This window comes from Callorhinchus milii, unplaced genomic scaffold (genome assembly GCF_018977255.1).
Source record: "Callorhinchus milii isolate IMCB2004 unplaced genomic scaffold, IMCB_Cmil_1.0 Scaffold9, whole genome shotgun sequence".
NCBI lineage: Eukaryota > Metazoa > Chordata > Chondrichthyes > Chimaeriformes > Callorhinchidae > Callorhinchus > Callorhinchus milii.
In genome coordinates, this window is record NW_024704750.1 from 10,735,964 (window position 1) to 10,752,408 (window position 16,445).

At 40.4% G+C, this 16,445-nt stretch overlaps 1 protein-coding gene across 5 annotated transcripts in view; it reads right to left on the reverse strand.

Moving 5' to 3' along the window:
- Positions 1-13,254, reverse strand: part of cdin1 (CDAN1 interacting nuclease 1) — a 92,429-nt gene extending 79,175 nt beyond the window's left edge. For 3 of the 5 annotated variants that reach the window (XM_007888032.2, XM_007888033.2, XM_007888034.2), the window contains exon 1: positions 12,944-13,254. In XM_007888032.2, coding sequence (XP_007886223.1) covers positions 12,944-13,044 — 101 coding nt within the window. In that variant the 5' untranslated portion in view covers positions 13,045-13,254. Of the gene's footprint in view, positions 1-9,774; positions 9,790-12,943 lie in introns of those variants that run through there. The other 2 variants (XM_007888035.2, XM_042338083.1) reach the window with 2 other exon arrangements.
- Positions 13,255-16,445: the final 3,191 nt, after the last annotated feature.

Below are 16,445 nucleotides of genomic sequence, written 5' to 3' on the forward strand. Positions count from 1 at the left end.
TAAATTACTGTTTGTCAAAAACATATTCGTTCCTAGTCCATCTGAACTGATTAAAAAAACAATTACTGTGAAGTTAAACCATTCTACTGCCCAATTAATTTCACATAGTTTCATCAGTTTGATTAATATCTATGCTTTGGAAAATATATACATCTTTCAGCAATGTAGTTAAGCCATATTCCATGCTACTTGGTTCAAGATTTTATTTTGGAGGTGAGAAATGATTTGTGTGGATGAAGGTTTGACTAAAAAAAAAGTAACTTTCTTTTTTTACTGATTGGGGCTATTTCTCCTTTTCTGTTATGAAAGGAATCTAATTTTCAAGACCTTATTCTTCTGCCCTGCAGCCTCCACCTGTTGTTCTACCACTTATGGCTCCCTATTCTCCCAAAGTGCTCAAGGGTGATCCTGTGAATATCTTGATTGTAGACACGATGAGCCAAATGATGTACTCCTGTGCTGTGAACATGCCACGATGTCAAATCCATTGTACTTTGTTTGTTTATTGTTAATTCCTGTGGCTTGGTTGTTTTAGGTACCCAGAAATATAGTTTTCTTTACTGAAGTGCTCGCCCACCACCGTACTGTGCCACTTGTTTAGATTATTATTATTTAGAATTTGCTTACTAGCATTTTTCTGACATCTTTATTTGTTAATATTTATCCTTACAAAACTAGATTTCTTTCAAGTACCTATATCCAATTCAAGTACTTGCATTTAGACCATATAAAAAGGTCCCAGTGTTTACCATGTCAGACAATTTGCAACATACATAAAATAGTACTGTATTCACTGGTGAATTTTGCAAGGGAATGTATTTGAAGGTAATCACTGCACAGATTAAAGAGCATCTGATGTTGAGGTACTTATGATGAAAAAATGCAGTCTTCCTCTCTCCTGATTGTTCTGAGTTTCATTCCTTTTACAATAAAAATTTACCCCAAATTCAAATTAAATTGCTGCTCATCTCGTTGTTTATAGATTGGTGGCACAGATAAACTGCCATGTTCACCAATATAACAACATTCACCTAATTGTCCATCAAATACATTTTGTTAAGCACTGCAGGAGATTTTTTTTACATGAAAGGCTAAATAAATGTAAGTTATAGTTATTTTCTCTTCAGGTTTAATCTTTCCCACTAAATTCTTCGAACATAATACCAAATTTGGGGGCATTATACATTGTATTCTGATAAGGCATAAATTATGTAATACCCTTTGCTGATACTAGGTATCCCTAGCATACTCTGTACCAATAAATAAAGCAAGCTGGTACTGTTATGTGACATAAAATCAGTACTCTGTGCATTTATTTAATATTCACTCCTTAATGTCAAACTTACTGGTCCATAAACATATTGGTCATCAACCAAGTATGAATGGTGAATTATGGCGTCCAAAAAATGAGGAAGTTAAATCCACATTTGCAGGAATTAGAACTGAATGTCCAAATTAGGTGGTTTTAATGGGTGACACTCTTAAATGCTGACTGGGTAAACATCTACCTTGGTATTTTGCCTGCACAGTTGGTAGGTCTAATTATTATTTAAGCACAAAATGGATACCGGGGATGTGATTACATTTCAGTAATCTAATCAAGAGCCTTAAAATCATTCCTGAGTATATATGTGTGTAAATATGGGGGGTGCGGGGGGAATATAGTTTTTGTGCCAGCAATTAATGTCAGTGCACTCCACTTCCTTAAATCACAATGATGTTCACACAAGAGGATTAGCATTTGTGGCATCATTATTTGAGGTTTATTAAGAAATTAATTACCGGGAAACTCTATGCCTCTAAGTATTATACATTAATTGCAATACTAAATATGAATAGAATGGCACTTCGCTCACCATTTTCCCCCATTTTCACATTAACAATAGAAAAGTCAAATGCTGCTGAATGCATCAGAGAGAAAATGCTTTCTTCTGGACGATTGAAATACAAAGCTGAGAATCAGGGTCCTGTCTGAAGTTGTGATACGACTAATCACTTTTACTATGGCAAACATGCCCTATCTAATTCAATTAATTCTAACTATTGTTTAATAACAACATTTGATAAAAAGATTTTCCTAATGGCCTCAAACAAAATGCTATCTTTTTTTTCACCTCCTTCAACTCGTCTACTGTCCATCTAAACCCATTGCAGAACCTTTTCTCACCCATTTCATTTACATCATAACAGGGGAGGTGTTCTTCTGTGCTGAATATTCTTTCAATACATTTAATGCTGTTTAGCACGTACTTTTCAAAAACAACAACAGAGGTGTGCAAAACATTTTGCAGGTCGATCTAAACATTGTGTACAAGTTTCCTGCAATTACAAATGCAGCAGCAATTGATTTTGGAAGCCCAACTACTGTCTTCAAGTGATGTTTCACCCTAAAAAAAGGTTAATAACAGCTTTGCTGTATTTAAAATCTGCTACACTGAAAACTCTATGATTCACAAGCAATTTATTATGAAAACACCATCAGGCAATCTACATGGAGTAAATTATGGCTGAGAAAATGAGGCTCCTGCTGCTACTCTAAGTATACATTTTGCATTTGGGTGCATTTAATGCAAATGGTTGTGCTTAACGGTATTCTTGAAGGGAAGATTATCTTGGTCATATTGAAACAGGGATAGTTCAGCCTAGTATCTGCAATCTTGTTACCAACAAACTTCTTTCCTTTCACTTTGCAATTTAATAAAAGTGTTGCTTTTTTTAAAAAAAAAGCCAACAACTTACAGCATATTAAAATATGGTATTATTCTTTTACAGTAAGATTTCTGAATCTCACTCCCAAATTCTTCAGGGTGTATTTTTAAAATAAAAAATTATACTCTAAATTAGACACCTGTACTTTAACATCATGTTCAGCAATTTTCAAGCATTTTCGCAAGATTGTAATGCGACTTAAAATATTACTGTTCATCGACACTTCTAATGGTTAATGTGAATAGACTTGTGCTTTGTTAAAACTATTATTTTTATATAAAAAAGCAGTATCAGCTGCATTTAACCCCTGCACACCAACACAACTCACAACATGCTGGCTGGAACTGGCTGAACAGATTTCTAATCACAGACGGTCAGTGCTGAATTAAAATCAGCTGTTTTCAAACCAAGTTCCCTTTTCATAACCTAGGTGATGGGGTGTAGGCCTGCAGTGCAGTACCAAAATTGAAAAAAGTAGCACAGGGACAACACAAGCCGAAAAGTGGTTAGGTAGCACTAACCATGCTTTCTAAAAGACTGAAGCAGCCATTCCTAATGTGTAGATCTAGGTCATATTGAGGTGTGTGAACGTGGATAGGAAGCACAATATTATATAAATTTAAAGTCAGCTAAAGGCTAAAATCTATTGTTTTCCAAAAAGCACAGGTGGGTTTTATCTATAAATGCCAGTAGCATTTCGAATAGGGTTTACATCGCTCCCAGATTGATATATTTATTGTTCGATATTCATTTCCCTGTGTTTACTGTGGAAATACATTCATTTGGGAAATTAAGCAGACTTTATATTTAAGCAATTATAGCAATTTGGCAACTTAATTTCAAATTAAGTTGCTAAATTACTATAATTGCTTAAATATAAAGTCAACAGTTAGGATTATGTGGCAAAATTTAAATTTTGGATTTACAAAATAGCATTTATCAGTTGCTCTGCCGAAAATGAAAACAGTGCAAACAGAGCATTTCTGCTTGAAAGATTTTGTTATCCTTCTGCCGCCTGAATATACATTGCCTCTTTTGCAGCAAGAAAAACAATGGCCTTTACAGCTAGCTGATCACCATATCAATGGCACATGCCACAACAGAAAAGCACTAGTTTATTTGATTGATCATGGTAGATAAACCCCAAATAACAGAGAAATTAACAAATGCTTGACATTTGCTCAACATCCATTATTCTGACACTACTTCAGAATTTCAAAGCCTGAGAGCATGCTTAATCAACATTCATATTCCCCAGTGAACCACAGGCACCATATTGTGCCCCGCCTAAGCACTGATGAAAACTGCATATTAGCCGTTTCCAAAATGTTCGGGGACTGCACACAGAGCCCCTGCAATCTCCTGCTCCATACTTTCTTTTAAACATTTCCAAGAGAAAAGCATCTGCCAGTTGTACTCGGGGGATGTATGCAAAATGAACTGAACGCAGTCTTATAGGCAGAGTATCTTCAGATCAAACTTCATTCAAGGGGGCAGAAAAGGCTTCTCCGGGGACAAAATCCTGCGGGAATCTCTGCAACACTACCGGGAACTTTACACAATCTGACTACAGACAATCTCCAATTCAAATATCCAGCATAGCAGTATCCCTGTCACTACTCTGAGCCCTAGATGCACTCTTTCCATTCTAGTTTCTGTAGAGACTAGACAGGACGGTACAGCTAGGCGGGAGGTGCACAATTTACATGCTGTCGAATTCTGAAAGGATAACAGTGACAGCACTGTGTCGAATTCTTTTCCCTCTAGAACTTTTAACTCTGTTGGATAGCATAGTTGACAGATGACACCCCAACATCTGTGTTACGTATACTTGCACAGCTGAGGAACATTGGCTTTCTGTTGTATTTGCTGGCATATGACCTATCTAAAATTATACAGCACCATCCTAAATTTACACTTCATGAATCTTTCCACAAATTATATGGAGCACATGTAAATGCAGATCACAAAGCCCAAGCCCTCAAAGTTTTCTTTTGATATCTTCAAATTTGTTTTTTTCCCGACATTAACAACAAATTCCCAATTAACATTAGAATTAAAGACTTATTTAACATTTTGGAAACTAACCTAAAGCATTTCACTTCCATCATTTTTTATATAGTAGCAATTATATTGAAAGGAATATTTTTAGATCAAGAATTGTTTATCAATGAAGTCATTCAAAGGAAACATAGCAACAACTCACAATCATACAGTAATTATTCATTGAAACTAATTGAAGTATATTGTAAGGAAAAATGCTCAAATGAATCTGAAAGTGCATTATTCGCCTAAAATGCGCACTTTCAAAATCAAAATTAGTAAATTGCAGTAAAATGTCAAACAAAATATTTTACAAAGAAATTAATTGGTTTCTGAGGGTGTTTAAAGGTCAATGTTCATTTTTCAAGTTCTTGATTGCCAAGTGGATGACCCAAAAGTTTTAACTCTTCAGAGAAATGTAGATCTCAACACATGCAAAGCTATTTCCACAAACGGTATCAAACTTGCTACTTACAGGAACCTATAACCAGTGGTGACTTCTCCCTTGTGTAAGCCTTTTATCCTTTTAATTCCATTAAATTAGTATTGGTGTCAACCCCCAGTTCGTAATCCAATACGGCTCACTTCTCAATCCCAAAATAAATGACTTAAAAAAATTATCCACATTGCAATATATAGGATTCTGGAGCTTCTGCATTATTGGATTACATAAAAGTAAGTACTGGTTTTCTAATAAATTATCTTTCTATTTGGAAGCTGTTCTACTATACAGAGTTCTTTCATAGTGTTACTCTGCTAACTGTATTTCCTTGCATAAAACACAAGGGGAAACTGTAGTTAGTGTACAGAAACAGAATTTTCTTCATTAAATCTACTCAAGCAGATATTAAAGATGCATTTAATATACTGTGAATGGTCGGTGGGCACCACCAACTGTGACAGACCAGTTACTGATGAGCTGCCGCTGGACGTCCTTCTCAGCATGAATCTGTGTCTTAGCCTGCTGAAGGACAGTGATAGCTTCCCATGTGAGCAGCTCTATTCATCTCTGAAGTATTTACTAAATCACAAGCCCCTGTGCAGAAACCAAGCAGCTCAACGCATGCTAACAAATGATGGATGGCCTAGTCAATCCTTTATGTCTTGAAAGCGTGATTTCCTGCTATTCCTATCACGAAACCCCCAGAGTATAGCACGCTGATCGGACATAGAAAATATATTTTGCAGGCACTGTAAAGAGTGGAAAGAGTTCTTTTGCATCAGGGTCCTAAAACTGTATTAGTTTTTCTGTGGTTCTTGCAACCTGCTAAAGTAATAAAAACTATCCCTGGAAGTGCACAGTACATTCATTATATGCAGTCCGTGAAACTCATCAGCAAAGCCACATCTGAAGCATAAAGAAGTGACACTTACCCTTTGCACTTTAAAAACTGCTAGAAGCAAAAGTACTTTATCATTCAACTAACTCCATAAAGATTAAACAATGCTTCACAATCAACGGTGAAGAAATGTTGGAAAATATTCCCAAAACATTACACAAATTAAAAAACAGATTTGGTCTTCAAGATTTTATTCAAAATTCCTCATCTATTTAACTCTAAATGAAGGCAAGCTTTTAAACAGAGCTCAAGAGAGTAAAATACTCACAGGATTCAAACAGTGTACAGAGGTTCTCCATCATTCAACCTTTCCAAAAGAAGATGTTTATTGCTGTAGTAATACACAACTTCTAAAATATTAAGAATTCAATAGTTTTCTCCCATTTTCTGGCAAAATCTGAATACAATATCACTTTATAATGAAAGGGCACTTATCATGTCAGTGTTTCATTTATAACTGGGTTTCACTATATAACCAAACAAGTATTAAGTGCTTATTATTATTACTATAATAAATATAGCAGCGAAATTGTCTTCCGATTTGAAGGATTTTTTCAACCACATTAAACTTTTGCATGAAGGTATTCTCCCATACTTTACTGAAATTATGTACTCACAAGAATATCCCTCAAATTTCCTGGTTTATCCCTTTTCTATAGCAACACAAAAAGAGATTCAGTAATTTATTTCCTTGTTATAAATCCCACAACAGACTAGAGGCAAAACATTGTTATATGAGTTTTAGCAGAAATTTGATAATTCCTATATCGACGTGTTCAATTTGAAATAATAATAATCCTTGTATTTGATCTAGTGCCTTATCAGGTTTTTGAGATGTCACGAAACACTTCACAGAATATACTGTAATGTGAATTGACTGTATAGTTTGTGGGCGAAATGTACCCTCCAATGTCCTAGATAAAGAACGGTTCCACCCAATCCATTCTTTATCAAAGCAAAAATCAGTTTTGCTGTGAGCAAGATCAAGAGCAACTTCAAAATGCTACAAAAAATCCTACAAACTAATAAAATCATGAAACGAGTTACATACAAAAAAAAGTTAGAGAAAGAACACTTTGAAACATTTTATTTCATGCTTTGTTATCAGTTCATCAATAACTCTAGGTCTGGTGCAGTCCTTCATTTAACTAGGGTGCATAGTTAAATGAAGCCCATTCTAAAGTGGGTTCCAAATACTGCTCTCCTTTGTATAGCTGGGCAACATCTGCAAATCTGTCATGGACAAAAAAATAGGTTGTTGCCTCAGCAGCTCTAGCACTGGCCTGTTAATCATTAATAAGCAGATTTAGAATTTAAATTTTAGTATCAAAAAGGCATTTGGCTCCTCTTAATGGTCAATCTCACTTGTTGTCTGCCAGCTGCTGGTTTAAACACTGAAGAAGGATGCTCCTTTTTCAGGAGAAAAGGGGAGAATGGCAGGACTAATGCCACATCAACAGGCCATAACCTGACACCAGCCCCTCAAATCATTAAATCGTTCTCACTGAAGGAGGTTTTGGTCAAACTACATAAGGTCTGAAATGAAATGACTTTGGATATTCTAAATTACATTTCTCGTCAGTTTGACAAGATACTTTATGGGGGAAGGGAAGTGAGAGAAAAGTTAAGCTTAATCCAATTTTAAACTGATGTCCACCCACATACGTATGTACAAACTTTTCAAGTGGAGCTCACTGGATAGCAATGAGGGCCAGAAAAAAACGAGGTTTCATTTTCCCCTACCTACTCCAGTGGAGTACAAGTACAAAATACTTGTGGTACAAAATACATAGTCACTATACTTCACAGTAAATCCTGAGAAGTGCTTTGAGTCATCCTTCCGATATGAAAGGCATTACATGAAATGTAAGGATTATTATAATTCCAAGTACAGCAGGCAGTGTATTTAACAAGTCATTGGAAGATCTCATTCAATGTTACTCCTGCATTTCAATGGGCAATGTTTTCTTTAAAGCACAAAACTGTGGTCAGTTTTTGCTTCACGTTACAGTACCTTTAAAACACAGCAGAAAGTGATGATTATCAAAGATGCAAAAGAACACAAAATCAACACTTCCCCACTCTTGAACACAAATCAATGACAGGAACACACTCCAAGATTGAGGGTCAATTTCACAACTTGGCAGTACAGTACATCGCTTTAAACTCAGGGAATCTTTTCACTGGTTTTGCAATGGCGACAGACTCTACTTTAAAACACCAGCAAACGATGCCTGCCTGCCCCATTGCCCACTAATGTCATTCACCAAGGACAATGGCCTATTTAGCGTTAATCAGGGACAACAATGAAAATAATATTTATACGCACTAAAGTTCTTCAAGTCAATTGTGATTACTGTTCCAATTCATGCCTTTAATTTATATGGTAAGTAGGGGAACTTAAATAACAAATAAGAAACTTGAATTTTCTCTTTGTTTTCACCTGATTTAAGAAATTTCAAACTTAGTGAAACCAAAATGATGGGAAACCTCCTGGCAAGGTACACTGCACATTATGTGAGGCCGATATTGAAAAAGTTCCTCAAAAAAGAAAGTAAATGAATGCACAATTTCAACATGTTTTGTTTTTTACATAATTCCAGAATATAATCAAAAAAGGACTGAAACATTGGCCCATTAGATAGCGGGGTATTGCACTGCCTGAAACATCAAATCCCACCACCCAAATTTACTATCTATCGTGTCCAAGCTCCAAGAGGTGTCCAAAACTGCTGCAGTGTCCATCATCTGCTGGTCACACTTGTCTGAGAACAATGTTCTCAAGAGGCCTTTTCAAGGGTTTGTACTGAAATCGCCAGTATCTGTCCAAACAATGTTACAACCCATTTTGAGTGGAAAAGATGAATTAGGGCTCAATTAGAAGTGGGAGGAGAAGGCAGCTTAAAAACAATTTACAAAGAAATATTGGCAGAGCAATGCCACACACAAAATGAATGGGTGTCTACAAAATAGAGGTACATGGAGAGAAATTAAACATGTGGAGACTGACAAGCACATTATTGATGCAGCAAACCGAACTCTGTGAAAGTAGATAGTGTAATGAACTAGAGACTGAACCTGATGGGACATTTAGCACAAAAAATATTCTGTAACCTAATTATTCTAAAGCAAATGAATCACTGTCATGAAGTGATAGCCACGGTATGGTGCTCACTAAATCCTAGATTTTTACTCTTCCCTTTTATGCTTTGAGTAAATATACTGTAATCATTTTATTTTTCTGTCAGAGTTTACAAGACAACGTGGCAGAAAATAAACTGTCAATTTAAAGCAGTTTTTGCACTCCTTTCATGCAGAACATCAAATCTATCTTCTTAATTTCTCAAAATACTTTCTACTCTAAAACCCAATATTGTTAAGAAATTTGGGAAGATATAAAATATTCTAATTGCAATAAATCCCAGTTCTTGTGAAAGTCAATGGAAATGTTTTTTTTTATTTTCTATTTGACCCAAATAGGCTAGGAATGAAAGGTAATCATTCAAAAAAGTAAAGATGTTGTAAAACTCACGAGTTAGTTACATAGGCCTTCTGCATTAAATTGAATATGATTTTCAACACTTTGGATACAATGTTATAATAAATACTTGCATTTGATATAGTGTTTTATCACGTCAATCAAGTGATACGTCAATTGAATAACAAATGGGTTCCTACTTACTGCTAGGTAAACAGAGGCGTGTGAAGTAAGGAAACTTGTCCAACATTTCGCCCGGCCAGGAATTGAACCCAGGTCTCTCGCTTGCGAGGCGAGTGCTCAGCTACAGGACTCCATGTTGAAATTACACTGCACACGCTTGATTTCTGAAAAGTACTTCTACATTCAAAAGGATGAGATTTGTGACATTTGATCTAGCAATATTTATTTGGCATATGCAAAAGCAACCATCCTAGAAATTCTTAGGGGTCCTGGTCATACGATTGCACGATCACTATGGATTGTCATTTCATTGTCAGGACGTGACTTGGGAGAGCTGTATTCGGTTCAACTTAGCATCAAATTGATGCTGATTTAAATCAACCCTAAAAGTGCAGAGTAAATAAAAGTGCGGGTCTAGAGATGTTAACTTGTGTTTAAGCCTTTCAAATATCATTGATTGCCGCATAAATCTAACTGCAGGCGATTCCAACATATTCTTATGATAAACTTGCAAGTTGTTGGAATATCTTCAAAACAATGCAGCTAAAGGCATGAGTGGTGGGGGGAGTGGGGAGTGGCGTTCAGATTCAAACCAAGATCCCTATAGTGAATCTTGGCTGCAGCAAATACCCAATTATTACAGTTTATGGATGGAAAGTGAAAGAGTGATTATAAGTCTGGAAAGTGGGAATGTTGAGAAGTTCACATGTTCTACCTATATAAATAGCTGAATCTCACCACTGATGTGTGGATGGTGACAGTTACATTAATACTCAACGGTCTGAGTTGGAAAATTAAAGGAAATGGCAGGATATTCATATTCATGAAGCAGATTAAAAAAATCTTCCAAGTTGTGTAATTCAGAAAAGGCACATTTAGCTGCATTTAATTGATTTTTTTTTAGAAAAATCAGCCTGATTGCCCTTTCTGTGGATATGAAAAATTGTGATGTTTTGTCTTCTGCACCAATACTGTTTAGTGTTTAAACCTGTGTTTTTTATGCATCAGAACAAAGCCTATTTTCATTCAACAACAACTTCCATTATGTGTCAAGTGACCCACTTCCTTCCTGTATCTTGTCACTTCATTCTCTTTCCTCTGCTCAACTTGTTATTTTTCTCATTCATATTTTTTTCCAGCATCTCCCCTCTACCTGTTCTAGATCCATCTTTGTCTCAGCTAAAGTTGGTCACTCTCTTCCTTTGCTTCCTTTCTAAAGCCACATTTATACCTCTTTTCCAAATTCAAATGTGTCTATCCTTTCTGCCTGCACGTCAACGTCTAACTTTGGGTCAATTGGTCCATCATCTCTTGCGATCCTCCAATCCATCTGCTTCCTCTCTCTTCCTCTCTCGTTTCACATTTTATCTTCTCAAGTAAGTGGCTCCGTCACACAGACTTCCTGACTCCTCGGGCTCTCGGTCACTCCTCTGCCCATCTCTGTATGGGTCCCCATCCTTACATCAGTCACTCCCTCACGACTCGTATCCCATCTCTTTCCCATGTCCATCACCGCCTATCTTGGTTCATCTCCCCAACTCTGACTCGGTTAGCATCTAATTGCTTGACTATTCACTCGGCCTCTCAATCCGCCCACCCAGTTCTCCCAAGTGCATCAGTTTACAGTCCCTGTCCCCAGTCCATCCATTCATCCTTTGTTCGTTGATCTATTCTCCTGGTCCTGGTGCGTTGGTCTCCACACTGTCTGGCCTTTGTCTGCCTGAGTGTCTGTCTTCCATTCCACGTCTATCTGTTTTCTGTCTCTCCTTTCTCCTCATCCAACTGTTGTCCGCCTTATTTTTTTTATCCCAGCACAGGCTTGCTCTCTCTCCCTCGCTTGCCCTGGTCCTGGTCTAGGCCGTTGATGGTTTGTCCCTTCACCCAATTCAGCAGCTACTGTCTGCCCCCTTCCCAAACCACTGTGTTAGTTGAGTGGTACCATTCTCTCCGCCTCTGTCAAGTTTCCTCCAGTGACTTTCCCAATTGGTCTGTAGGTCTCTCATCAGTGATATGTTCCTCTGTGTCTCTATCTGTCTCAGTGTGTGTGTCTCTGTGTCCGTGTCTCTCTCTGTCTCAGTGTCTCTCTGTCTCAGTGTGAGTCTGTGTGTGTGTCTCTCTCTGTCTCAGTGTATGTATGTGTCTCTCTCTGTCTCAGTGTGTATCTGTGTGTCTCTGTCTCAGCGTGTCTCTGTGTCTCTCTCTGTCTCAGTGTGTGTGTCTCTCAGTGTGTGCGTCAGTGTGTGTCCCTGTCCCTCTCTCTGTCTCAGTGTGTGTGTGTGTGTCCCTGTCCCTCTCTCTGTCTCTGTGTGTGTCCCTGTCCCTCTCTCTGTCTCAGTGTGTGTGTGTGTGTGTGTCCCTGTCCCTCTCTCTGTCTCTGTGTGTGTCCCTGTCCCTCTCTCTGTCTCTGTGTGTGTCCCTGTCCCTCTCTCTGTCTCTGTGTGTGTCCCTGTCCCTCTCTCTGTGTGTGTGTCCCTGTCCCTCTCTCTGTGTGTGTGTCCCTGTCCCTCTCAGTGTGTGTGTGTGCCCCGTCCCTCTCTCTCTGTGTGTGTGTGTCCCTGTCCCTCTCTCTGTCTGTGTGTGTGTCCCTGTCCCTCTCTCTGTCTGTTTGTGTGTGTGTGTCCCTGTCCCTCTCTCTGTCTCAGTGTGTGTCCCTGTTCCTCTCTCTGTCTCAGTGTCTGTGTCCCTCTGTGTGTGTGTGTGTGTCCCTGTCCCTCTGTGTGTGTGTGTGTGTGTGTGTGTCCCTGTCCCTCTGTGTGTGTGTGTGTGTGTGTGTCCCTGTCCCTCTCTCTGTCTCAGTGTGTGTCCCTGTCCCTCTGTGTGTGTGTGTGTGTCCCTCTGTGTGTGTGTGTGTCCCTCTGTGTGTGTGTGTGTCCCTCTGTGTGTGTGTGTGTGTGTGTCCCTCTGTGTGTGTGTGTGTGTGTGTGTGTCCCTCTGTGTGTGTGTGTGTGTCCCTCTGTGTGTGTGTGTGTCCCTCTGTGTGTGTGTGTGTGTGTGTGTCCCTCTGTGTGTGTGTGTGTGTCCCTCTGTGTGTGTGTGTGTGTGTCCCTCTGTGTGTGTGTGTGTCCCTCTGTGTGTGTGTGTGTGTGTGTCCCTCTGTGTGTGTGTGTGTGTGTGTGTGTCCCTCTGTGTGTGTGTGTGTCCCTCTGTGTGTGTGTGTGTGTCCCTGTCCCTGTGCCGGGCTCCCTCTTACCTGGGGAACTTCTCCATGATGAGTCTCATGCAGTGTCTGGTGGGCCTCAGCCTCTCCAGGTACTTGGCAATGTCACTGTACTCAGCTCTGCTCAGTATCATGATGCCGAGAGGGCCGCGGACCCGCCGTCTCTCCCCCCACAACAACCACAGCCCAAGCGGCGGCCTATCCGGGGCCGAGCCTCGGGCTGTCCCGGGGACTGGGACCGGGCGGCGGTTGAGCGGCCGCGGAGGAGAGAGAGAAGAGGATTGGGCGGCGGAGAAGAGACTCAGCCAACCCGAGAGCACCGCCTGACTGACAGAGAGAGTACACACTGTACACACAGACAGTACACACACACAGACAGTACACACTGTGTACACACACACAGACAGTACACACTGTGTACACACACACAGACAGTACACACTGTACACACACACAGACAGTACACACTGTACACACACACAGACAGTACACACTGTGTACACACAGACAGTACACACTGTACACACACAGACAGTACACACTGTACACACACAGACAGTATACACACTGTGTACACACAGACAGTACACACTGTACACACACACAGACAGTACACACTGTATACACACACACAAACACAGTGTACACACACTGTATAAACACATGCACACACACAGAGTGTACACACACTGTATATACTCACACACAGAGTGTACACATACTGTATACACACACAGTACACACACTGTATACACAGAGAGTGTACACACTGTATACACACACACAGCGAGTGAACACACTGTATACACACACACACACAATGTACACACTGTGTACACACACACAGACAGTACACACTGTGTACACACAGACAGTACACACTGTACACACACAGACAGTACACACTGTGTAACACACAGACAGTACACACTATACACACACACACAGACAATATACACTGTATACATACACACAGAGTACACACTATATATACACACAGTGTACACACTATATACACACACACAGTGTACACACTGTATACAGAGAGAGAGTGTACACACTGTATATACACACACAGAGTGTACACACTGTATACAGAGAGAGAGTGTACACACTGTATACACACACAGAGAGTGTACACACTATACACACACAGAGAGTACACATACTGTATACACACACACAGAGTGTACACAACTATACACACACACAGAGTACCCACTGTATACACACATAGAGTACACACACTATACACACAGAGAGAGTGTACACACTAAACACGGAGAGAGAGTACACACACTATCCACACAGAGTACACACATGGTATACCCACAGAATACACACACTGTATGCACATGCACACAGAGAGTACCACACTGTATACACAGAGAGTGTACACACACTGTATACACACACATAGGGAGTGTACACACTATACACACACAGAGAGTACAGACACTACACACAGAGAGAGTATACACATTGTATACACACACAGAGAGAGTGTACACACACTGTATACACAGAGAGAGAGTGTATACACTATACAACAACAACAACTTGGATTTACATAGCGCCCTCCATGCCAGACGGCGTCTCAGAGCGCTTCACAGTAGCGGATCCCGGGGCCAAGCCGGGGGGAGGGGGAGGAAGGTGACCAAAGACATGGTCGAAAAGAAAGGTCTTCAGCAGAGATCTGAAAATAGGAAGAGAGGGAGCGAGATGAAGGGAGTGAGGAAGGGAGTTCCAGAGCCTCGGGGCATAGTGGCTCAAGACACGACCGCCAAGGGTGGAGCGGAGGACTCGGGGGACAAGGAGGAGGCCAGACCCTGAGGAACAAAGGCAATGGGTACTGTTGTAAGGAGAGAGGAGGTCAGAGAGGTCGGGGGGTGCTGAGGAGTGGAGGGATTTGAAGACAAGGGTGAGGATCTTGAAGTCGATCCTCTCTGGGACAACAACAACAATTTGGATTTATATAGTGCCCTCCACGCCGGATGGTGTCTCAGAGCGCTTAACCAGACAGGCAGCCAGTGCAGTCTGGCAAGGACTGGGGTAATCGGGGAGCAGAGTTTGGTGCGGGTAAGAATGCGGGCGGCAGAGTTTTGTATGACCTGAATTTTATGTTGGTAGTGGAGGGGAGACCGGCGAGGAGGGCATTTGAATAGTGCAGCCGAGAGGTGACAAAGGCATGGACCAGGGTTTCAGCGGCTTTTGGAGTGAGGTATTGGCGGAGACGGGCGATGCGTCAGAGGTGGAAGAAAGTGGTGCTGGTGAGGGACCGGATGTGGGGGAGGAAGGATAATTGGAGGTCAAACCTGATGCTTAGGTTGCGTACGAGTTCGGAGAGTTGTAGGGGGAGGTCAGGTAGGTGGAGGAGGTGAGAGCTGTGAGATTTTAGACGTTGATGAGTGCCAAAGAGTATGGCTTCCGTCTTGTCAACATTTAGCTGAAGGAAATTTGCGCTCATCCAGCTCCTGAGATCTGACAGGCAGGCTGACAGAACATCAGGGGACTGGGGGTCGCAAAGAGAGGTGGAAAAGTAGAGTTGGGTGTCGTCTGCATACATGTGGAAGTGTGCACCATGTCTGCGGATGACATCCCCAAGAGGAGGCATATAGATCAGAAAGAGGAGGGGGCCAAGGATGGATCCTTGGGGTACCCCGCAGGTAACCGAGTGAGAGCAGGAGGAGAAGCCATGAGAGAGAGAGTGTACACACTGTTTACACACATACACAGAGAGTGTACACACACTGTACACACACATAGAGAGTGTGTACACACACTGTATACACAGAGAGAATATACACACTATACACACAGAGAAAGTGTACACACACTGTATATACAGAGAGAGTACACACACTACAGAGAGAATGTATACACACACTATATACAGAGAGTGTGTGTACACATACTGTATACAGAGAATGCGTGTACACATACTGTATACAGAGAGTGTGTGCACATACTGTATACAGAGAGTGTGTGGGTACACATAATATATACAGAGAGTGTGTATGTGTACACATACTGTATATGGAGAGTGTGTACACAGAGCATAGAGTGTACACACACAGAGTATAGAGTGTACTGGGATGTCTTTCAGACATGAAGGGCACTACACAAGTGTAATTTGTTGTTGTTAACTCCTTTTTGTTTTCTCCTGCCAGCCCCATCCTTGCCCAACTCCATTGGCTTCCCATCACACAGAAGATATAGTGTAGAATTTATGCAAAATATATACACATTATAGAGTGTACAGAGAATGGAGTAGAAACAGAGAGTTTGCAGTATACACAAAAGTGTATTACAGTGTAGACAGAGAGTAATAAACTGTACAGAGAGTAATACAGTATATACATTTTCATTTGGTAAATAAAAAAATGAGAACCGGATGAAAAAGTAATATGTTTCAATGTTTTCTCCTGCCACCCCCATCCTTGCCCAACTCCACTGGCTTCCCATCACACAGAGGATACAGTTCAAGATCCTGGTCTTCACCTTCAAAGCCCTCCACGGTCTTGCTTCCCCCGAC